At 35.0% G+C, this 25,430-nt stretch overlaps 1 protein-coding gene and 1 long non-coding RNA gene across 2 annotated transcripts; one reads left to right on the forward strand and one right to left on the reverse strand.

Annotated features, from left to right (window-relative positions):
* Nucleotides 1–1,371: 1,371 nt before the first annotated feature.
* On the reverse strand, nt 1,372–3,469 carry LOC101133427 (large ribosomal subunit protein eL42-like). Its single transcript, XM_063708308.1, has 2 exons — nt 3,298–3,469; nt 1,372–1,761 (listed from the first exon to the last, which is right to left on the reverse strand). The coding sequence occupies exons 1-2, from the start codon at nt 3,467–3,469 to the stop codon at nt 1,412–1,414; spliced, it is 522 nt and encodes a 173-aa protein (XP_063564378.1). The 3' UTR covers nt 1,372–1,411.
* Nucleotides 3,470–15,531: 12,062 nt separating this feature from the next.
* Nucleotides 15,532–25,043, forward strand: LOC134758855 (uncharacterized). Its single transcript, XR_010134513.1, has 3 exons — nt 15,532–15,563; nt 17,717–17,815; nt 25,000–25,043. It is a non-coding gene; the product is annotated as an uncharacterized lncRNA (long non-coding RNA).
* Nucleotides 25,044–25,430: the final 387 nt, after the last annotated feature.

Consider the following 25,430-nt stretch of genomic DNA (forward strand, 5'->3'; position numbering starts at 1 on the left):
ACAGAGTTTCAGGGTCTTGAGATTTTTACACCAAATTTCAAACAAGACTCATAGTGTTGCTTTTTCTCCTGAGTTGATACCATTTTGCAAAATACAAATATTTAACTAACAATCCAAAAATAAGCACATTCAAATTTCTAATACATAACCAAAGAAATAGTCTTTCGTTAATACTAAAAATATTGCATGAAAAAAACACAGTTTAACATCCGTTTGTAGTAAATATCCTCTTCCTCTCCCTATCCCTATCCTTATCTTCCACCCTCTTATTCACTCATCTCTTCTCTCTCTCTCTTTCTCTGGCAAATGACTTAGATACTGTTATTGATGTCTCTAATATGAAAATACTCTTGGCATAATGAGAGCTTAAACTGTACTTAAAGTCCACTGAAATGTAAAGTTAAAAACAAATCTTAGACTCAGATGGAAGCGACTTTAGAGATCATCTGATTCAATCCTCTTTATTTAAAAAGAAGAATTCAGGGGCTATTTGCAGCATATGAATGATCTATAAAGTCACAAGTTAAATTAGAAATTAGTAGTAATTTGTTAAGAGGCTGTGACAAAATTTAAATTTCACATAGTCAACAAAACTGATATAATTACAAAGTTAATTTGGCTGTTAATATTTTGACCCAAAATTTCTAAGTGACCTCAGTTAATACATATTTATATCTAGAAAGAACTAATTTGAAGATTGAGAAAAATGGAGTGCCCTAATTCATATCAAAATATTTGTATCAATATTAATATTTTATTGTTCCATTAACTGTTTTTCTTTTTTTCTTTTTCTTTCTTTCTTTTTTTTTTTTTTTTTTTTTTTTTTTTTTGAGTCATGGTCTTGCTCCATCACCCAGGCTGAAGTGGTGCAGTCTCAGCTCACTGCAGCCTCAAACTCCTGGGCTAAAGCAATTCTCCCACCTCAGCCGCCAGAGTAGCTGGGACTACGGCCACATGCCACCACACCTGGCTAATTTTTCAAATGTTTTGTAGAGAGCAGGTCTCATTATGTTGCCCAGGCTGGTCTCAAACTCTTGGGCTCAACTAATCACCTCAGCTTCCCAAAGTGCTGGGATTATAGGTGTGAGCCGCCATGCCTGGCCAATAATTTTCATTTAAGGAAAGTAAACAGCAAATATTTTAAATTGGCTATAAATTATTATATTATCTCAAAGTCCCATAATTCACTAAGGCATCAGTCATTCTTATACTTTAGAATAACTTTTTGGTTCATGCCATGAGAAACCAAATATAAAAAACATTTTCTCATAAAATAATTAGCCTATACACTAGGAAGAATTTGATGAATGACGTTCATTGAATATATAGTTTTCTTTTTCTTTTTTCTTTTCTTTTCTTTTTTTTGAACATAAACTCAAGATTTTATTGTCTTCATAATAAAAGATGACACTTAGAACTGGATCACTTGGCCCTTTCTCTTATTATCTCCTCCCAGTTCAAAATGCTTGCATCTTTTAATAGGCGGCATTCTCTTAGATCTGCAGTTGGGCTCAACGCACTCAAGCCTTAGGACAATCTTCTTTGTAGCTTTAGCCTTTTTCCGGAAAATCAGCTTGGTTTGCCCACCATAGCCACTCTGCTTCCTGTCATAACGCCGCTTTCCATGGGCATACAGATAATCCTTGCCCTTCTTGTACTGTGTCACTTTATGGGGTTGGTGCTTGCCACACTTCTTACAGAAAGTCCGGCGGGTTTTAGGAAGGTTAACCAGGCTTCCGTGAGTGCTATCGGCACGGAAAGCTTTTTTATTATTATTATTTTAATTTTTTATTTTTTAGATGGTGTCTCACTCTGTAACCCAAGCTGGAGTGCAGTGGCGCGATCTCAACTCACTGCACCCTCTGTCTGCCAAGCTCAAGCAATTCTCATGCCTCAGCCTCTCGAGTAGCTGAAGCTAAAGGCACACGCCACCACACCCAGTTAATTTCTTTTGTATTTTAGTAGAGACGGGATTTCACCATATTGCCCAGGGTGGTCTTGAACTCCTGAGCTCAGGCGATCTGCCCACCTTGGCCTCCCAAAGTGCTGGGATTACAGGCGTGAGCCACCGCACCCAGCTGGATATATATTTTTCGTTGCAAAATGATGATGGAACTGAAAGGTTTGTGGCAAAAATTGCAGTTATAAGGAAAAGAGGTTCATGTTTCCACAGGTAGAAAAACGGGCTACCAAGTAACTATGTGACCTCAGCTACCCGTCATGAACTGGGTGTTATCTGACCCATCAACCCATTAAGTTGGTGTGCGAAATAACACTCCATCATCAAATGGAAGTGGCATATTTGTGATCTGGCCCTAGCAGGCTGTGAAGGCACAAGTCAGTTACATGAAGAAGTGGCCCAAATGCCTCTGGTCTCCACTTCTGCTACCCTAGCTTCTCTCTCGCAGCCTGCACCTGTGGCCTCACGGAGTTCCCTATGATCACTTGACAGAAGAAGAGAAGACTAGGGCCTGGTTAACAGAGGTTCTGCATAATACTCAGGCATCACCCTAAAGGGGACAGCTGCAGCAAAAATAGAACAAAAAGGCTTAGAAAGGGCACATTTGCTCACTGAGCTGGGATATGTATTGTCTCCTGCGCTTGGACATCAGCACTCCTGGTTCGCAGGCCTTCGGACTTTGACGAGGATTTCCATCATGACTTCTCCTGGTTCTCAGGCCTTTTGACTCAGACGTCTTATGCCATTGGCTTTCCTGCTTCTCGAGCTGGCAGATCCTGGGACTTCTTGGCCTCCATAATCACGTGAGCAAATTTCCATAAAAAACTTCCCTGTATTTGTTAATGTGTGCATTTGTGTTTGTGTGTGTGTATTCTGTTGGCTCTGTTTCTCTAGATAATCCTGACTAATTCAGATGGAGGAAAACATATCATTTTATCTGATAGTCAATAGTGTATCTCTCTTTTGAACTTGACTTCTTTTGTCTCTATTAAAAACTTTTATTGTATTTGATACATTGCAGCTGTAATAATAGGAGCTTTTTAATATGTATTAACATAGTGATCAGAATATTTGACTCTAAAGTGGGCCATATATTTAACTTTTAATAGGACAGATATGGCTTGGGTTTAAAGGTTAGTACAATAAATTTACACTTTAAAATTTCTCATCAACATTTCCAAAGAAGATATCAAGAATACGAATATGTACTTGTGTACATTTTTTTCAGTTAAACTTATGTTGATATTTGACAATAGTTTTCATGAAACACTTGAATAATTGTGACATTTAAGTAGCAGTTACGAGACAAGATGGCAACACTTCCTGGGGAGACCAACCAGCTTCCTGATGGCAGGTTGATTCCAATGAATCACTTTCATTGTGAAAGTGTCCACATTTTGTCCTTATTGGACAAAACTTAACTCTAGATATGGATTTTCCTTCCTTGCAGGCAATGATTTTGCCAAAACTACCACCGGTAGACGTATAGAATGCCTTATCCACTGTCATGATATGCCATACAGCATTGCCTCTGATAAAGAAATTCACTTCACAGCAAAAAAAGTGTGGCAATGGGCTCATGCTCATGGAATTCACTAGTTTGACCAGGTCTCCAACCATCCTAAAACAGCTGCCTTAATAGAATGGTGGTTTGGCCTTTTGAAGGCTCAGTTACAGTGCTAGTTAGGTGACCATACCACTTGACCAAGTTTTCCAGAAGGCTATACATGCTCTGAATCAGCACCCAATAAATGTTTTTTTTTTCTATAGTAAGGATTCACAGGCCCAGGAATTAAGAAGTAGAAATGAGAGTGGTACCACTCGCAATTACCCCTAGTAACCTATTAGCAAAATATCTTTTTTGTTACCGTGACTTTGTGCTCTGCTTGCCCCAGAGGGAGCAGTGCTTAGTCCCAGAGGGAGGAATGCTTCCACTAGGAGACACAGCAGTGATTCTACTGAACTGGAAGTTAAGACTGCCTCCTTAACATTTTGGGCAACTCATGCCTCTGAGTCAACAAGAAGGGAGTTTTGGTGTTGACTAGGGAAATTGAACTGGACTACCAAAAGGAAATTGGCCTACTCCACAACGGAGGTAAGAATGAGCATATCTTAAATATAGAGGCTTCCTTAGGACTTCTGCTAGTATTACCATGCCTGTGATCAAGGTTAATGGAAAACTACAACAACTTTATCTGAACAGGACTACTAATGGCCCAAACTCTTCAGGAATGGTTTGGGTCACCCCACCAGGTAAAGAACCATGACCAGATAAGGTTCGTGATGAAGCAAAGAACATACATAATGGGTAGTAGAAGAAGGTAGTTATAAACACCAGCTATGACAACAAGACCAGTTACAGAAACTAAAACTTTGTCATGAGTATTTCCTCCTCATTTTGTTATGAATATGTTTTGCTTATATATATATTAAGCAAATATCCTTGTTTTCTTTTTTCTCTTATTCTCCTATTATGTAACATAAGATATTTGACTCTATATCAGTATTTAGTATTGTTAATTTTACATCATTGTATTTAAGTTATAAAATATTAGAAGGATAAATATTACTTAAGGACTGTCTCCTCTGGAAGGGATTAGTGGATTTTCCATTTTGTGCAAGATAGTTGTATTACATAAGGCAGAATTATGGCCTTGTTATTGTCTTTATTAGGAAACTAAGTATGGTTAAAGGACATGCATATGGGTGCCAAGGAGACAAGGGTGAATTGTGATGGTGAATGTTATATATCAACTTGACTCAGCTAAGGAATGGCCAGATAGCTGGTAAAACATTATTAACGGGTATGTTGATGAGGGTGTTGCTGGGAGACATTACAATTTGAATCAGTAAAAAGAGTAAAGAAGACTGCCTTCATCAATGTGTGTAGGTTTGAAATAATACAGTTTATAGGAGGATGCGTTAAGCACAAATGCCCACAATTGTTTTCTTAACATGATAGGTTTTAACAATTATATGACCTGCAAATAACACTAACCATATGCCATAAAAGACATTATATTTTTAGTCAAAATATGTCTAGGCCAGAGTTATTAAATAAAATAAAAATCATTCTATATTTCTTGAAGACAAGTATTACTGATTTATCTGAGAGATAATTTACATATAAAGCATATATATTCCACTACTATGTTTAGTGCAAATAAAAATTATGAAATCAATTTAATAATTTATTTCTATAGTGAAAATCCCAGGGTAAAAATCAACAAATATACTTTGAAATATAAAATGTCTTTCTATGCATTTGTGAAACAGGGACCAATGCTTACTTCAGTAGGCAATAAAACATACACAGATTATTACACTCACCAGCATTTGGTTATATTGGTTCTTGTTTGAAATAAGCGACAACTGTTTATCAAAACATATTTTTCTGGTTCAACTTTTCCCTTATAGACTTCATAATTTTATTTTAAGTACATATAAATTATATATAAATGATTACTAAAACATTTCAGGTTTGTATGTTAGGTTTAATTACTAAACACTAATCTAGCTGTGCAAGAAAATTGTTAATCATCTAATAATTCAAGTAAAATAAAACTAGATAAAATCCCACTGGAAGATCTAATGAGGTGCTCAGTCATAAAGGTATAGACAGATTTTAAAAGTATAGGCAGATTCCTCTCCCAAGAAAACTTGTTGGATTTCTAGGAAGACGAGATTTACACATATATGCAAGAATATATATAGTCTTCTGTAATTCATAAATTGAGGGAAGGAGGAGAGTGTAAAGAGACAGAAGGAGAGAAATAGAGACTTTACATGTTAGAGTGGCCTGCAAAAGGTGTATAGGAAGATAAAACAACACAAATCAGAAAAGTGTTTGAAATTTCATTGGGAGAGAATGCTTGTGCATTGTTTGAGGCAGAAAGTTAGGTGAGAATTATCAGTTGATTGTATTTTAGGATTGAAAAAGTAGTTATTGGTGGCCATGCAGTCCATGCCCCTGGGAGTAGGAGATGTTGTTGTATTTGACAGAATTGGAAATATCAAAAAGGATCTAGCTAGAGAGGAAAGTGGTGAGTGCTTATGTATTATGTATTTAATACATACAATTCGAGTGGATGGTTGCATATTGAATATATTCCTTTATTTGATGAGTTGGAATTTGCATTAGAAGTAAGGATAAAATTAAGGCTTGATTGTCAAATGATGATTAAGACTATGATTTTAAATAAGCTTTCTGAGATGGCACAGAGTGACAATACAAAAATAATGCTCCTCCTGGAGGTAGTCTCACTCTCAGGAAGAAAGAAAAGGATGAAACCTCATAAGGAAGGTTTGTCAGAGAAATGATTAGAGAAGAAAGGAGCAAGCAAGCACAATATCCAGAAAGCCACGAGGAGAGAAAAATTCTGGAAATGGGTAATGAAGAGATTCAAGTAGAGATATTGTGGAAGATAATATTTGAGAAAGGCCTCAGGGAAGGATGTGGTTAACAGTATAGAGAATGTTTCATCAGAGCGGCAGAGGACCCAGAAGACAGCAAGAAAAGAGAAAATAGATGCAGGGCTTATCACAAATCTAGATACGAACAGGAAAAAAAGTAATGCAGCTATCTAAAAGAGAACCAACCACAATGAAAATGTTTTTGCTATTGTTTATTTGCTTTGTCTTAAGAAATAATGCTTAAGATAATTAAGATGAAGGAAAGAAAGTGATTATGTTGCCATCGCTTGGTACACGTCTGGGCTCAGTATATATTGAGTGGATAATTGAGAAATAGTTGGAAATGGCAAAAATTATGAAAATGGTTATATTTTTGGAAGTTACAGAGGGTGAATACAAGTGGAGAATTTCCTTTAAATGAAAAGAGAGAGAGAGAGACATGCTACTTTAAAAATAACGTGGCCAGGTGCGGTGGCTCACACCTGTAATCCCAGCACTTTAGGAGGCTGAGGCAGGCGGATCATAAGGTCAGGAGTTCAAGACCAGCCTGGACAACATGGTGAAACCCTTTCACTATTAAAAATACAAAAATTATCTCGGCTTGGTGGCGGGCGCCTGTAATCCCAGCTACTCAGGAGGCTGAGGCAGGTGAATACTTTGAACCTGGGAGGGGGAGGTTGCAGTGAGCCAAGATGGCACCATTGTACTCCAGCCTGGGTGACAGGGTGAGACTTTGTCTCAAAAAAAAAAAAAAAGTAAAAATCTTGATTTTTTTTTCCATATGCTGGTATGGGATTATAGAGTTTTGAAAAAAATATCACTTTGGTATTAAATAATAATATGTTGCTTGGCAGTCTTGGTTTCTCTGATCCATGTATATTTCTCTTTTTGACCTTACTATTTTAAAGATGCTTGAATTTGGTATATATAGCATTCTCCTTATGTATCTGTAATTAAATCTAAAATAAATAATAAAATCAATAATACATAACCCAATAGCTAAATTTTCTGCTATGTAATTCTGTAATAGAAATATGCACATCAAGTTTCTGACCAATAAGAACTTGGTAAAGAAAGCTAACTAAATATTTATCTCATTAGGATTTCAGGAAATTGTTACACATCCAATTTTAGGTACATATCAGAATACAGTGCTAAGCACTACAAGTCGTGAATTTTACAAAACATTTACTCTTTCATACAAATATGTAATTTACTTTGTTAACTTTAAACCACTTCAGCATCTTTCTAAGAATGTAATCATTTGGAATTGACCAGTGAGTTCTGTCAAGCAACATTCATATTTGTTCAAACATTAGGACAATGCATTTTCCCAATATTATCTTACAGGAAACAGGATGCCATAGTTTGAATCATTGAATCTTTACATAGTCTGATATGGCTCATTCTCTCAGTTACTTTATTTTTAGCTTTAAACCACTATTCAGAGAGACATGTTAATCTGAAACAATGTCAATTAATGCTTTTAATGTTTATGTTTATTATACATTTATGATTAAAAAGGAGAAACAAATTTTAATAAATTTTTTAAAATTTTTCCGAGGAAATTACCTCACAATAACAAGTGTTAGTTTAGGATGCTGTAAAGAAATCTTATAAAGATTACTTAAAAATAGGGAATGGTGAAGTTGTGAGATCAAGCATATATAAATTTCAGGAAAAACGAAATGTTAATATTTTGTAAATTGGTGTAAGAATTGAGACAAAATATTGAGTGAGATAATTATGCAGCTCTGTGTCTCTTTTAAAAGGAGGTGAGGTTTATGTACTCTTGAAAACTGCCTTGGAAGACTCAAGACATGACTCCAGTATGGACCGTGAATGAATCAACTGGTGTTGAAGATGCATATTAAGGGAGTAAATAGTTTCCTATGACTTCTATAACAAATGACTGCAAACTGTGTAACTTAATAGGATTTGATTCTGTGACAGTTCTTGAGGCTAGAAGTCTGAAATCAAGGTGTTGGCAGAGTCATGCTCCCTTTGTTGGCAGAGGGGAAACATCCTTGGTTGCGTCTTCCTGGCTTCTGGGGGTTGCTAGAAATCCCTGGTGTTCTTTGATTGCAGCTACATCCCCCTGCCTCCGTGGTTACATAGCCTTGATTACTGTGTTTCTCTTCTTATAACGACACCAGTCATATTGAATTTAGAGCCCACTCTAATCTTATATGGCCTCAACTTAACTAATTATCTCTGTAAATACAATATAAAGCTATGAAAACTAATATATGAGAAGGAATCAATAGAACACCAATGAAGCATGCTATACCTACTTCATCAACTGAAGGTAATGAAAATTCCTATGGAAGGAAAATTACTACTATAATGAAAATTACATGAGAAATTGAAAGCCAAGGGACTGAGGTCATTGAAAACCCTGACCAATGTTTTACAACCTTTGAAATAAAAATCTAACTATAATACATGATATAGGAGGATTGTCCACTAGAGTTCACACACTTAAAGTAAGTAAAATAGATACAAGGCATTTGACTTTTATTCACCGCACCTGCTCAATAGGAAAATTTCAGGGTCTGCCCCTGCTGGAATTTCTATGAGATTTTTAAAAAATGTATTTGCTTTGGGCATAAAATCTTCAGATTTAACAATTTATAATTATTTACACTCACTTTCTGCGCAGAATAATTTGAAAGCTTGAGTAACTTTTTTAGTGCGGAATTTGCTCTGCCCAAGTTAAGTTCCTGCCCCAAAACCAGGGCTAATCAGCCAATGTTTCATATTCAGTTTAGTCCATTCTCACTGAGACATACACAGGTAGTTCTAACAAACAATTTATTCTAGAATCTTCCATTTCTCTTAGCCATAAAATTCTACCATTTGTCAAATTTTAGAAAGTTCATCTCATAAATATATCTTGGATCTTTCTTTTTTCTCTTCATAGTTATCTCTATAGCTGAGTCTGTAAAATAACTTCTATATTCTTTTGTTTCTAGCTTAGGATTCTTCAAATCCAACCTATATGTTACTACCAGAAGAATAAAACCCAAATCTGGTTATGATTTCTTATACATATATAAAATGCACACACACTGCCTGGCACATATAAAGATCCTACTTTAAGGTAGCAGAATGTTTCTGTCTTTTAAAATCCACTTCCTAAATTGCTGCAATGCCTCCTCAATACCTTGACAATGAAAATTCTTTGCCTGATGAAGTGATTGGGTGAATTCACTGCTAAGAAACCCAGACTCAAAGTGGCTTAACAAGAAGAACATTTTAAATCTCACATCACATGAAGCTTAGAAAAAGCGGTGGGTTCTAGTTTCTAATACCTCAAGTTTCCAGCCCTGCTTCTCAGGTTTACTTGACTCTGCCTGTAACCCAGCATCAGCTAATTATTCTCAGTCTGGCTTCTCTTATGGAGCAGCAACCATGAAACATACCTCTCACCATCCATCTGGTTGCAGAAAAGATTTTTCTCTTTTCCATGGAGTTGAAGAAAGTTTCTCCTTGATTTAAATTTGCTTAGATTCATCTACTCCTGAGCCAATCATAAAAGAAGGAATAAAATTACTATGATAGTTTTATTAATATCTGGAGAATAATTATCTAGTACATAATGAATATTGAAGTCAATTGCATATTTCATATTCGATTTTTGCATGTTATTGCTCCAGATTTGCCTACACATATTCTAAATACTAATCACAACAACCACTTCCTGTTCCTTACATGTGTCATGTTCTTCCTCCCCTTTAGTCATTATTTCCTTTTTGCCAAGAATGACCTGCACCATGTCTTCATCTGACTGATCTCAAGCATTCTTGAAAGCTTAGTTTAAGCATCACCTTTCCTAGATATATTGCCCTGCTTCTACCAGATAGAATCAAGAGTGCCTTTCTTATCATCTTGCTTGCCTCAAGCACAGTCCTTCTCAACCTCCTGAAAATTAGGATTACTCTGTAGACCATTTCAAAATTCTGATGCCCTGGAACCGCATCCAAAATTCTGATGCCCTGGAACCGCATCCAAACATCTGATTTAACTGGTTTGCAGAAGAGCCTGGACGTGAGATTTATTTATTTTTAGCTTCTCAGCTGGTTCTAATGGGAAGTCAAGATTTAGAACCCTGCTCTCGATCACTTGCCATATCCAATTATTAGGAAACATTTCTCTTTCTCCTCTACTAGGGTTTTAGTTTTTGAGGATATGACTATGTTTTTTTCCTTGGTAGCCTAAGTACCTAAAAGAACGTCTGATATAATGTTAGTGCTCAAAAGTTTGTTGATTGAAAATAAACGCTGAGTTTCAAAAGACAGTTTTTTAAAATTCAATTTAACAGTTGTAAGCTAAATGTCTTCTGTGTACTAAACTATATAAGCTGTTGGTATACATGGTAGATAATCTACAGTCAGGTTTTAGTACAATTAATTTTCAGTTAGGTGCTAACAAGTTGGCAATTATGATCACAGTGTTAGTAGCATCAGGCCACTACATCTTAAATTACTCTTCCAGACCTGCGACCTTCAATCTAATACAGCGAGTCATTATTTCCTTAAATAATATTCCATTATCTTAAGTAATAGGTTGCATAATTAAAAAAATAAATTAGGTCTTACAAGTTATGTACTTCTGAGTATGTAAAGTCTAACTACAAATAAGTCCATCCTTTTCTTTTTCTTTTATCCAAATATTTAATTTTTTTTGTTTTTACCTAGGCTCCATACAAAATCTAAAAGGTTTTGCATTGATTTAATATCCAATGAAAGGCAGGTGTTCACTAAATGGAATGAGAAAAAATAAAAGCAGCCTAACTGCAGAAGTGTCTTTGAACCACAAATTTAAATTTTTATTGGTTTTACAATCTTTTCAAGCTGTCAATGGAAAAACATGGCTTGACATTGAACACATACCAAGTCAGTAGCATAACTATTTTATAATGTCTGATTGGTCATTGAAAAAAACAGTTTAAAATTCAATCCATGTGATAGAAATGTCACTTAGAAAAAGACCATTCATACTGCAGTGCTGTAGGAAACCTGTGGTATAACAGTTCCCATTTCATCCAGCAGCAGAAGGGGTTTTAAAGAATTACAAATGGAATGGTTCCTAGAATCCTACATGTTGGGCATTATTAATATAAATTTTATCATCATAAAATTCACTATTAGAAGAAAAAACATAATATTATTTTTTCACTCTCATGCATTAAAAAACTTCATTTTAAATGATGATTTTTAGTTTTATTTATGGGAATCCTTTGGGAATGTCCATTCCTAATTTCATTAGGTCATTCATTCATTAACTGAAATATGTTGAACACTTGCTATATTGTTTCTCATAGTGGAAAGGGTTGGCCTAGTCATCTGTCCAACTGGCATTTATATTAGTCATGAATTTTGTATTCTATTTGGAAAGTCTGTGTGTAGCTATTAATGGTTAGAGATTGCAGAATTACAGATTACCTGAAACAGAACTGGTTGTTTCAAAGTGTTTATAAGCCATATAACAAAACCTAAGTAATCAAAATAAAGCAAATGGTGAATTTTTTTAGATTAGAAACTACTCTGGAAAATTATGAAAAATGAAGTGGACTTCATCCACATTTGGAAATCAGATTTGTCGCACATATCTCAGTATCAGACAAGTTTTGAGGACTGTAAATTTTGAATTTCTAAACTTCTGCTAACTTCAGCTAAATTTGAATTGTCTAATTTTGAGAAATCCAAACTCAGTGATTTTCTCGTATGCCTATTTGTCTATCTTACTTCTAGACCTTTCGTTATTAATTAGCAGTTTCAAAGGGTAGAGACAAGGGGAAAAAAAGCATGGACAAGAAAAGACAGCAGGGACAAGAAAAAAAGCATTACATAAATTAACCCATTTATGCCTGAGGTTGCAGTTTCTTGAATTTTTGCAATCGGGCTTTGGCGATGATCTTGAGCAGTAAGATATAAATAACTCCCACATGCTTAGCATTCCAATAATGGAACAATAGGCATAAATTGGACAGAATTTGCCCAATCTCGGTTATCACCTCTAAAAAATGATTTAATAGAAAATAAGTTTGAAATTAGTGTGAAAGCTTCAGATAATATGTGGATTGCAAGATCTGCTTTATTCCTTTCCCCCAATCATTGCCAAAAGTTAAGAATTAGTCCTACATGTAATGGTATGAAATTCATTCATGTTCTCATCTGTAAAATAAAAGTTAAGCATTATAATTGACTTTAATAGTTATTATGGTGACGACTAATAAAAATTCCTGCAAGTATTGACAAGCCTTCAAGGATATAGCAGTTATGAGTTGCTAGCTAAAAAGTACTTTGAGACCTGGGCAGGAAGGTGCTTTATGGCTACTTTATTTTTTTAATGTAATTTGATTTACTTCATTCCTTAAGAGAAAACATTTTATTAAGGCTTTTCGTTCGTGTGTTTTTTAGTTGTTTTTTTGTTTTTGCAATAGACTTTATTTTTTAGAGCAATTTTAAGTTCACAACAAATTTGATGAGAAAGTATAGAAAATTCCTATATTCTCCTTTCCCACACCTCCAGATACAGCCTCCTCCACTACTAAACATCCAGCATGAGAGTGGTACGTTTGTTACAAAATAAACCTACATTGATACAGTATTTTCACCAAAGTCTTACTTTACATTTGGATTCACTCTCCGTGTTTTGTATTCTAAAGGTTTAGATAAATGTATAATGACATGTATCCATCATACACAATAGTTTCACTGCCCTAGCATACCTCTGTGTTCTGCTTATTCATCCCTTATTTTATCCGAATCCCAGGCAATCACTGATCTTTTTACAGGCCCCATAGTTTTGCTTTTTGCAGAATGTTATATTGTTGGAATTATGCACTATGTAGCCTTTAAAAATTGGCTTATTCCACTTAGTAATATGCACTTAAGTTTCCTCCATATCTTTTCATGACTCAATAGCTCATTTCTTTTCAGTGCTAAATAATCTTCCATTGTCTGGCTGTACCACAGTTTATTTATCTGTTCATGTACTCAAGGATACTGGTTTGCTTTCAAGCTTTGGCAATTATGAATAAAGCTTCTATAAACATTTGTGGTTTTTAGCTTCTTCAGGTAGATATCAAAGAGTGTGATAGCTGGGTCATATGATAAGAGTAAGTTTAGCTTTGTCAGAAACTGCCAAACTATATTTCAAAGTTTCTGTAGTATTTTGCATTCCCACCAGCAAGGAATGAAAGTTTCTGTTGCTCCATATTCCCTCCATCATTCAATATTGTCAGTGTTTTGGAGTTTGGCAATTTTAGTAGGTGTGTCAAAATATCTCATAGTTGTTTTAATTTGTACTTCCCCAGTGTCATGTGATGTAGTACATCTTTTCATATGCTATTTTAATTTGTGTATCTTCTTTGGTGAAGTGTTCAGAACTTTGGCTTATTTATTAAATTAGGTTGTTCATTTTCTTATTGTTGAGTTGTAAGAGTTATTTTTGTATTTTGGATAACAGTCCATCAGTTAAGTCTTGGACAAATATTTTCCCCCAATCTGTGGTTATCTTCTCCTTCTCTTGACAGTATGTTTCACAGAGTAGAAGTTTTTTATTTTAATAGAGCCCTGTTTATCAGTTATTTGTTTCATAGATCTTGCCTTTGGTGTTGTATTTAAAAAGTTGTGATCATGCCCAAGATCATCTAGAAGTTCTGTATTATTTGCTAGGAGTTTTATAGTTTTGTATTTTAAATATATGTCAGTGGTCAGTTTTGAGTTAACTTTTGTGAAGGGTATAAGGTCTCGTTCTAAATTCTTTTTTTTTTTTTTTTTTGCATGTGACTGTCCAGATATAGTAAGGTGGAACTTTTTTGTTTTGGGTGTTTTTGTTCATTAGTTTGTTTTAGACAGATGAGGTCTCACCTTGTTGTGCAGGCTGGCCTCCACAGATTCCCAAATAGCTGGACTACAGGCACGAACTCTGGTGCCCAGCTTAGTACTAAGGTTTTAAGCTTTGTTGGTTTGGCCTTTCTTTTTGTGATTAAGAACTTTATAAATTATATTATATTTATTTTAGAAATGTAATGCAAATGCAAATTTAACCTTAGCTGTAACTACTAAGGCCAAATAATCAAGAATTATAGGTACCACAATGTCTATGAAAAGAAAACCCTATATAAAGGCATTTGATAAGCATACAAAACTTTCACAAAAGTCAAAAGAAAACACACTGAAAACATTTCCCTATCACATTTTAAATTATATCTTACAGGAATTTTATTGAATAGTAATTTTACTATTGACTCAGGTAGTATTAGTAATTAATTATTAGACAAATACATACCTAAACCTAAATTTAAAAATGATGTCTCTAAACAGAATGGCATAATTTCCATAATACAATCCAAGTCATTGCTTTTATGAAATGATGAGAGAAAGGAGGAGAAGGAGGGAAGATAAACATCAAACATGTTCAGCCTCTAATTTTAACAATGTCTGTATCAGTCACTGTATACTCACTAAAAACACTACTGCCAAAATACTCTAAATCTAGGGGCTTACTTTAGAAGGTTACTATGTATCGTTTCAATGTACAAAATACCCACTTATCTTGAAAGGAAGTGTGATGGGAAGAGCTTTTAAGAGTTATTGTTTGATACTGTGATAGGCAAATAATGTCCTTTTCACTGTGCATTCTTAGGATGGAAAGTCAAGATTTGTGGCATGTGTGTGCATGTGTGCATACATATGCTTTTTTAGGTATGCGTATGATGGGAGGTGAGTAGATAATTTTTCTCCAGGATTTTAAAAGCTGCATATTTACATCTCTTCTTAAATCAAGCACAACAAGAAGGTGTTAAAAGTGGTGAAATATAATAATTAACGAGGGGAATGGAAATCAAATGACAATAAAATTACATCATACACAGACGAGAGTTAAATACTTGTGTAGAGGAATTAAACCGATTAAGCTTTTCCTGCATATCGTTCCATACACACGTTACTTCCATAACTTTAAATAATATATTTTGTTTTTTTGTCCTGGGTGTATTATTGAAATAAGTACCTTCCCTCTTACTCGTTCTTCTCAACCCCAGATCCATTTTCCAATCCCCCACTGATCCCATGTCAGCATGCTCTGTTTTTGACTAGACAAATAATACACAGATTTATTTCTACAGGAAAAACCTCTGGTAAAATCATGGAGTGCCTACTTGAACGATATTCAAAAGGTAACTGCATGCTTTCGCTGGCCAGAAATAACTCACAGCAAATGAATTCACAGAGCAGTCAATGGAATACTGTAACCCTCTTAGGGGAGCCATTGTACTATAAGAGAAACTTAAAGCGGTGAAGCAGCCTTTATATCTATATATATCTGTATAGCTATATACACATAATACAGTATATGTGTGTGTTCATATACATACACACATACATGCATACATGTGTATGTGCACACATACATACTGTATTATGTACGATAGAAATTATGGTAAGAATAAGTTAGACTATTGATCTTTGACAAATTTCCACTTGAAGTCGTATGGTGTTGGCTTAATATTCCTTTCATTTACGTTGTATTATTGTGATAATTTATTTAGAATGATTTTTATTTATTACTGTTGCAAGACTAGCAGTAGATTGAATGGCAGTAATTCTAAGACAAGAATAGACTTACATTACTTCTTAGATGTAAATCTACAGATTGAAAGATTGGTACTATGAGATTTGTTTTTTTGTTTTGCTTTGTTTTTGTTTTGAGATGAAGTCTTACTCCATCACCCAGACTGGAGTGCAGTGGTGCGATCTCGGTTCACTGCAAACTCTGCCTCCTGGGTTCAAGCAATTCTCCTGCCTCAGTCTCCCCTAGTAGCTGGGATTACAGGCATGTGACATCAAACCCAGCTAATTTTTGCATTTTAGTAGAGACGGGGTTTCACCATCTTGGCCAGGCTAGCCTCGAACTCCTGGCCTCAAGCAATCCACCCACCTCAGCCTCCCAAAGTGCTGGGATTACAGGTCCTGAACCACTGCACCTGGCCCAAGATTTGTATTTCTTAAACTGAATTCCAGAATTTATTTGAGAGAAAACACACACACACACACACACACACACACACACACACACACACACACACACACACACACACTTTCAGTGCATGAATAGCATTCTGTATTACTGGGATTAACTATAAGAATTCATTTAACAAATTTCTTTTACAGAAGTCAGTTTAGAATTGGGGGCAGTGTTAGGGCTGAAAGTATGGAAAAGTAAAGATGGAAATAAAACTTTTTAGAAATAAAACTCAAATTTATGACATGGGAGAAATCATGAATTTTTCAAGTTAACAATGTTTGGCTATTGTTATATATATCATGGTTTAGCCAATCTGCACATCCATTGTTTTATGTTGACATGTCGTTTTGTGTTTACAAGTTTTGTGTTATTCTTGGCAGCTAGCACACTTCTGAAACTTTTGGTGACCATTCTGGCAGAGTATCTAATGCATCTGAAAACAAACAAACAAACAAAAGTAATTATTTGAAGGAAATCAAGGCACAATTGAAAGTGGAGACACATTGTCAGTTTGCATCAATCTAACTTAAATATGTCTCCTAAATCTAAATGTCACTAAGAATTACTAGTTTTTTGGGTTTTTTTTTTTTCAGCCTAGGAATTTGGAAAATCTTCCCCCCTTCCAAAATGATATTTCAGGGGATTTCCAGACCTTTTCCCCCTATTACATTTGAGTGCTTTCTATCTCATTATTTCAAAATCTGATGTTTTCTAGAATATCTACACACTTACACACACACACACACACACGCAAACAAACTACATTTACATTGCATTCCCTTTAGCCCTAGTCATTGTTTTTAGGTCATCTAAATTTTGGGCTTGTCACTTTCTCACTTCATCTGATTTCTGGATGGTCACATTTTTTACTTCATCTTAATTCTGGTCAAGGGCAGGATTTACTGTGTCTGGACAGATAGTGAGAGAAAAAGGGCATGACAAAGGTGAAGAAAACACACTCCTGCCTCCCACCTCCCCTGAGAATATGTATCTCAGTCTATCATTCTTCCTTCAGAGTGATGCTCCTGGATATAAAAGGAAATGATCAGAGACTTGCTGCTGGCTGAGTGCGTTTGAGTATATAGGATTCCTCACAGGAACTGAACTGCAAGTTTCTGCATGTCTCATAATTATTATTCCTGTGTACTTTTGTGTCTGTAGATTATCAAAGGAGAAGGCAAAGGGGGAAAAGGGGAAAAACAGAGAAAAATATAAGTGGAGCCCTCTTCACAGCTTTTCTTTCTATTTGTTAATGGCTATGAAGATTCCTTAAAACTTGAGTGGGTTTCTGCGTTCTCCCTTCAGGAAAAGAAGAGATGGAAGGAAACTGTTGCTTCATTTTCTGTTCATGGAAGGGGAGAGAGAATATCTGAGTTTGATGGGAGCAGGCACAGACAGCAGAAGGTAATTATGCAGCCAAATTCAGACTTGGGAGAAACACAACAACTGTGATAGGTGATTCCAGGACAGGGAAGTGTGCTCCTGACAGAACATTTTTTTCAATCTGCATTTTTTTTTTTTCTCCTGGCCACCCAGACCACTTGTCCAGACGTGGAACTCCCAACAGTAGCTTAGAGCTCATGCAATACCAAGTACTGCAACCGGGCAGAGTTTTCTCAGTTCGAAGTCACAGCTGAGGTGTGAAGGTGTCATCTGGATTTGGGATTTTGTCTGAATTTATCTTACGTTTAATAATTTTTTGGCAATGCTAGGCCAGAGTTATTCTTTATGCACAATCCATAGCTTAAACAGAACGTTGTGGGTCAGGTCAGAAATACAACCACCAGTGACAACATTGATTTTGTCTGCTCAACAAATATTTACTAAGCACTATGAGGATGTATTCCAATTTTCAAGCGAAAGTAGCAAGACATAGGATTTTACAATGAGTGATTATCTGAATATGAGTGGCATTAAAATGTGTATTGAAATTATTATTTTTTCAAGATATATAAAGGCTTAATCTCTTCCAGAGGATGGCAAAGAATGAATTTCAATTATTATGATCACCACTATTGATTTAATATGACTTCTTCAATTGGATGTGCTATCTTCTGCCATAAATATAATAAATAGAAAATTATATAATCTGAAGAGTATTTTTTCTCGTTCAATTTCTATAACATTTATTTTAAATTCACACTATACCTTCTTAACTTGAGGAAAGCAAGCCTGCATTTGAAAAACACTATAACAAAATTTACTTCTGAGTCCAGCTTCATGTACTAAGAAATGTTGTTATTGTCTTACTGTAATGTTATTATTATGCATAAATTTTCACATCTATAATTACTATGCCATGTAATTTAAATATCTCTACATTGTCACAGAAATATAATAGTATAATATTGACCATTTGTAGATACGTATTTTAATTTAAATGACTCATAAAATTTGAGTTTATTTTAAGAAAAAAAGGAATGGATTGAGGCAAAATAATATTGATAAGTTGAAGTGGGCAGTTAGAAGCACTAAGCTGAATTTCTGACTTCTTGTCATATTCTAATTATTTTTGATTTTAAATTTGGAATATTTTAAAATACAATATTTTAGTATAAGAAAGTTTGGTTCAAAGATATTTGGGCATTTCCCATTACCCCTTAACAATGTAATATTAATATTTTCAATATTATACTTGATACAGTAAACCATAAAAAAGATTTTCTTGAACTAATTAGAACATAAAAACTCTTATTTTAAGCAAATAATATTCCAAACAGTAAGTCTCCTTTTATAAAGACAAATGACGGTAAACAGACCAAATCAGAGAGTCTGTAAAATGCTTATTATTATGATTGAAGGAGAAAAGCTCATTCGGGTTTTGGTATTGAGGCTGATACAGATACGAATGTTCTCAACGTGCATGATTTACAATTGCCATTATACCGTGATGACAAATCTTCAAACAGAGTTGAAATAATTTTGATCATCCTCCCTCCCCATGAAAACAAAAAATGCTATCACAATAGAAAAAGAAGAAAAAGAAACATAATGGGTAACTGAAAGTCATTGACTTGATTTAAAATCTGGTCAAAAGATTGTGGCTCTCTGTAAACAAAGAAGCATAGACTGTCTCATTCTTTCCCACAGTTGTGTTCTGATGCAAGAGGATATATATTTGGGTTCCCATATTCTTGCCTCCCTAAGGGAATTTAACTTCTATACAATTCTCAGCAATAAATATGAACCACCATTTCACACTGTAAAACATTTCTGTCAGCATAGCAGATGCTAAAGATGATAGATTTGACTAAGAACACATCCAGATAATACAATGTATTTTGAGTGATTTGGAAAGAAAAGTAATCTCTGCAGGTGAAGAGAATATTCTAATGATATACTTAATTTAGACAATGTAATTTTTTAAATGTTTCTACCTTTTCTCTTTTCTTAATTTTAGCAAGGAAAAAATATTTAGAATGCCCCCAGAATTGAACTTTAAAGTAAAAGTCACAATGTTCAGCTATCTATTTTTGTTTTGTATTACAGATTTATGCATGGCCTGCATTAAATACCATGTGAGTTTTATAGAGAAAAGAGAGGACACAGACTTTACCTTTAAGAATATCCCTTATTTGCTTTTAACATAAAATGTCAATCTAAAAACTAAACATTTTAGATGGTCTTTGTGGAAATTTTCAGCTATAACCATCAGAAAAAATGGGCCTGAGAAACACTGTCAATTTTTTTAATCCATTGAACCAAATCATTTTGCAAAATATTGTATTTGTACATTTCTAAAACTATTATAGTTTACATTTAGAATATAAAACAGCAGGGCATAACTCCTTCAAGTAACTTTCAATTTTTAATAACAGAGTAGATCTAGGAACAAACGTCTAAGGAGTGTTTTATTGTTGTTGTTGTTGTTATTCAAGATATGACCCATAATACGTAGATGTGGAAAATCCCTATTTTTCCAGTGGTCAGATGTTTTGAACTTGTGTTGACTGAACCATAAAAATGGCTGACTCCACCACTACAACACTAAGGAAATTGAACCTGAAAGATACATTTCCTTGTTTTGTTCCTGGGTTTTTTTCCTTCTGAATTACTTGATTTTCCTAGGAACTTCAGAATCTCTTTTACTATGTTTTGAAATTATTCATTAACCTCTCAAGCAAGTGAATAAAATCGATGTCACCATTTAAGGTGAGAAAAAGAAATGCTCTGCCACACAATTTATTATCATTTTTTAGCACTGCATGATTTTAAATCAAGGTTTAGATATTCTGGAATGGAAAAATTGCACTAGAAAAGAATAAATTTATAGCTACAGACTCAAAGGGCCTTGTTCCCTAAAGAACCTCTGCTTCCAAGATCTTTCTGATTCATCACAAAGACCTAAATGTGGGGAAAAATATTTTTAAAAAGTTAAAAAAAGAATAATTGGAAAATATGCTTAAGTGTTGGAGAAGTGAGAGTCTGTCAGGAACAGAAATAGACAACTTAATTATCTAGAACAATAAACAACCAAGAGTAATTTCCAAAATATATTGACGTTTCTGAGAATTTTCTAGAAAATTAATTCTCGGTATGTTTTCTAGGTAAGAACATTCCCCACCAGACTGCAAATATGAAACTTGTTTTTGAATTTCTGAGAAAAGAAGCAATGTTTTTATATGTAACAATGAATCACATCCTGACAGCGCCATCTACCAGTCACAGTTCAAACTGCAAGGGAAAACCGAGTTCTAAAACAAAGCTTCTGATTTTAAGTAACCAAAACAATTTCTGAAACAATATATAATGGTGTCTAATATATGAAACATTTTATTTTGAATTCTTCATTTAATACTTTTATTATGTCCTCATAATAAATTATATAGGGGATTTCTAGTTAACCAAAAGAATATAATCCCATAGTCCTTGAATCATTATTTTTAGATCCATGTGGCATAGAAAAATACAGCTTCCTAAGCTAATTACTGTCTCAAAGTTCATTTTCTTTTCATCACTACAAATATGTTCTCCAGGAAAATATTGTGCCCATAGTTTGTCTATGTCCTTCTAACTGTGTTGGTATCTCACGCAGTGGATAATTTTATGACTTCCTGTTTCACTGGCGTTCTCATGGTATCCTAAGGTCCAGAAAAATTCTATCTTTTATCCTAGCACTGATTTGAGCTTGCAATTTAAAAGACTAGGGATTAGTCTGTATTTTTCTCTTGCAGAAATGGAAATAATTGAAACGACACATTACTAAATCATTAAAGCATTATCACAAGCTGTTTTGGTGTAGTCGTTTGGTTTGGAGCCTGTGGAATGAAAAATGCACTATTCTGTTTTACCTTGAAGCCCTGCTCTAGTTAAAAGACATTACAGTCTCTCATGAGTATGTGGTATAAGCTTCTCTGTCCAAAACCAACAGTCAGTTGGCTCCACACTCACTCATTTCCTTCTCTCCTCTTCTTCCTCTTCCTCCTCCTCTTCTGACAGAAGCAGAAAAATTACTTGAGCATTTTGAAATAAATGTCCTTTTGGGGCCCAAGATGTCTACCACCCAATTGGAAAAGCAGGAAAGACCATGTAAACTTGAGAACCAGTGCAAGTGGTGAGGCTGAGGAGCAAGCATGTTTCCAAGATGAAGCACAAATGCTTTTATGGCTAACTGAATTGGCTGTGGCATTCGGATCTACTCTAAGGATTCAAAAAAAAATTGTTTATAAGCATAAATAGTAAAAATATGTAAACATTATTTATGTGCCTCAAGGTATTTTTTTTACATGTAACCTCTATTATAGATTGCAAATGAAGCAAAAATTATATTTGTTAAATCATAAAGCTTTATTTGGTCGATTTCTTCTTTTAAAACTTCAGGAAGTATTTTAAAGAACCAGAAATTATATTCCTCTTTTTTTATCTTTTAGGGAGAAAGAATATTTAGTTTGTACTTGTTTGGATATCAGCAACATAAAGAGCTTTTTCTTTTTTGGAGAGAAAAATTTTTATACCCTTAGTTGACTTCACACACACACACAAATCTGGTACACAAATGTAGGCAATTTAAACTAGTCACTTGGGTGAAAATCTCTCTGTCTTCATCTCATTCAAAATATTACCTAACTGTAATCTGAACCATTTAGAGTAGCTCTACTTAAATCCTGTTATGTTTTCAGTAGTAAAGACTGATAACTTGATAGTTCCCAAGGGTTTGATGCTTACAGTTTAAGTACAAAGTTGACATTACATGCTCTTTTCTAAAAATCCCCAGGGCTATATTAGAGATGAGATAAGTAAAGATGTATAGAACTGTGTAGAAATCTGTGAGTATCTTCGAACACAGTACTCTAAGTGAATATCCCTATAGGTTTAGTCATTCTCACATTAATATAATCTTGTTACTGGTGGTTAATGAAAGACAATGAAAACTTGGCCTCAAAGTTTTAAATACTTATATATTTCCTTCGAAGTAGAATTACTATGAAAATAGCATTTATTATACATTTAAAAATAATTCAAAGGTGTTAATTTTTAGAGGTTATGAGTTCATTTTTTCACTCACCCTTGCTCTCTAACGTATACTTAGAATAGTATGCCCCCAAAAGGCTCTATTTAGGCCATCATAATTTCTTCTCTGGGCTATTACTTTACTCCCTAACTTAATCCCTAACTTCAGTGTCGCCATTCTTCTTCCTTTGCACAGTAGATTGGTTTTTCTAATCTCCTTATCTTATCATCAGTGCATAAAAATACGCACAGGCCTTCAACAATGTTCCCTTATGATGGCACTTCATCCCTCCACTTCTCCATCTCCAACCTGAAATCCAGCCACACTGGATTCATGACAGTTCTTTTAAAGGCTTTGCCCTCTCGCTTCCTGTTCCCCACTCCTACCCACCAATCTCATATGTTTAGGACATCTTCATTCGTGTTTTAATGCCTACTAAAATAAAACTCCACAGAGAATCTTTCCTGACCTCTTGAACCCTTCTCTTTAACTCCCCACGTTTCCAACTCACATTGTACTGCAACCCCTTACTTGCAATTCAATAGACTGTAGGACATTTATGGGCAGAAAGCACGTGTGATCCATTTAGAAGGATAGCGCTGAAGACAAGGCCTGATAAGAGATAGTTCTCAATATCAGTTCATTGAATAGATGAAAGGATGTTTGAGTAGACAGTCAGATCAACTCAGTAACTTTAGAAACAAAGAAATTGAGAGGTAGTTTGATTAAAAGCCTTGTCTAAGGCCACTTTTTGAAGGAATGGCACCATGACGCCAAGTGACAATGATCATTCAGGGCTCCTTCCCCTTATAGCTCGACAACAGTTCCTGAAAAATGTCAGTCTCAATAGCATTAATTTAGGACTAAATCTTAGCTATGTACAATGTCCCAGTAAGAATAATATTCCATGTTTGCCCTTTGTGTTTAAACAAAGTGTATGATCAATTTGAATTTAGTGTCCTCTGCCCCATGCCTGAGGTGGGGAGCACAACTTTAGAAACTGTGAGTGGCAGCCCTTCTATGAGCAAGAAGCTTGCACACTTAGCTCTCTTTTCCATGGTTTCTTCAATACTTAGGATTTTCCTGACTTCCTCTAGTTGTGTTTTTTTTCTTTTTCATTTTTCTTTTTTAAGTTTGGAGAAGTACAGCCAGCTGGCTGGAGTCTGCCTCCCATGTGTTCTTAATAACTATTATTTCCCCAAGGGCTAGCCTGTGCTTCTCAAACCTGGCTACAGATTAGAATCTCCAAGGTAACTTTTGAAAAAAATACCAATGTGTGGACCCACAACCAATAATTCTGATTAAATTGGTTGGGGGTGGATCCTGGGCAACAGTAGGCTATAAAAAACTCTCATCTGATTCTAATGTGTGGCTAGCCCTCGTCATCTCCACTCCTGACTTCTTCAAGGGAAATAATGAAATGGCCTGGCATTCTATTTAATTTGTATGTCGCTTCTGTCCACAGCTTCCAGGGCAGGGGATGTTGCATGCTCAATGTATATATTCTATTCAAATGTGGAATGAATGATGAAAAGATGGTTCTTTCCTTGTATGTTATTTTGGATATGTGGCTGGTCAAAGACTCCTATAAGGACCAATAAAAAGGAAGGATCATTGGATTCTATACTGTCAATGTCTGACTTTGTCTTGGAAAAATTGTACTGAAGTCCTATTCAGAGTTGGCTTTGGAAAGCCCCTCCTTCCCCCAGGAGGGTGAGGCAAGTGGTGACAGAAGTTGATTACAGAACAAAGAACCATTTTCCCAATTTCTCTTTAATTCTGAGTATTTTCTTATCAAATTCCCATTCCTCTACACTTATTCTTCCCTTGCATTGAATATGTGATCTGAATGGGTACTAGATCAGTGTTATTATAATTTCTAATTAAGTTGTTAAGCTGTTGATATTAACATAGTAGAAGACTAATGAAAAGTGAACAAAGAGCTGTTCTTGGCATAACAATAGAAAAGCGAATAGCACTCTGGCACCTTATGACTACCTAATCAGTTACTGTCATTTATGGAGAGACTGATGGTTCTCTTGAGATATTAATTTGGGTTTTGGGGGCGGTTAGGGAAAGAACATGTTGCTAATGTGTGCTAGTCAATTCATTTATATTTTCTATGCTTCCTTTTCAGAGTTCATCTGTTCCACAGTATCAGCTTACTGAGCAACGTTATCCGGGGAGCCCTATACCTCTGGCCATTGCTGATTAGACAAGAATAAGCATTTGGTTATTTGTAACGAACCTGATTTTTTTTTCCAGTGATTCATACTAATAGTGCCAGAGATATTCCGAGGTATTCAGAGATATTGACACCTTAAGGTTATATATTCTAAGGCCAGTGGCCAATTTCATCTATGTTTAAGTTAATAATTAAACAGGGAAATCTGGTGCTATTGTGTAGTCTAATAAATAAAATATTCTGAGTATTTGGCTTAATGAGCATGCCTTGGAATGAGTGGCAGATAGAGAAAGGAGACCAGCTACCTGCTTACTTTTCAGTTCCTGGGAGTCCCGGCTACTTTCTTTCAGTCAGTTGGTGAGATTCCCTTGTGTTCATCGGAT

Source organism: Gorilla gorilla, chromosome 6 (genome assembly GCF_029281585.2).
Source record: "Gorilla gorilla gorilla isolate KB3781 chromosome 6, NHGRI_mGorGor1-v2.1_pri, whole genome shotgun sequence".
NCBI lineage: Eukaryota > Metazoa > Chordata > Mammalia > Primates > Hominidae > Gorilla > Gorilla gorilla.

Bases quoted from the DNA above. Each gene is read 5' to 3' on its own strand.
- LOC101133427 (XM_063708308.1), bottom strand. From the start codon at position 3,469: ATGACAGTGGATAAGGCATTCTATACGTCTACCGGTGGTAGTTTTGGC. The intron at 1,762-3,297 runs GTTGGTCTCCCC...ATAATAAAAAAG, and splicing joins AACCTGCCATCAGGAAGCTG to CTTTCCGTGCCGATAGCACT.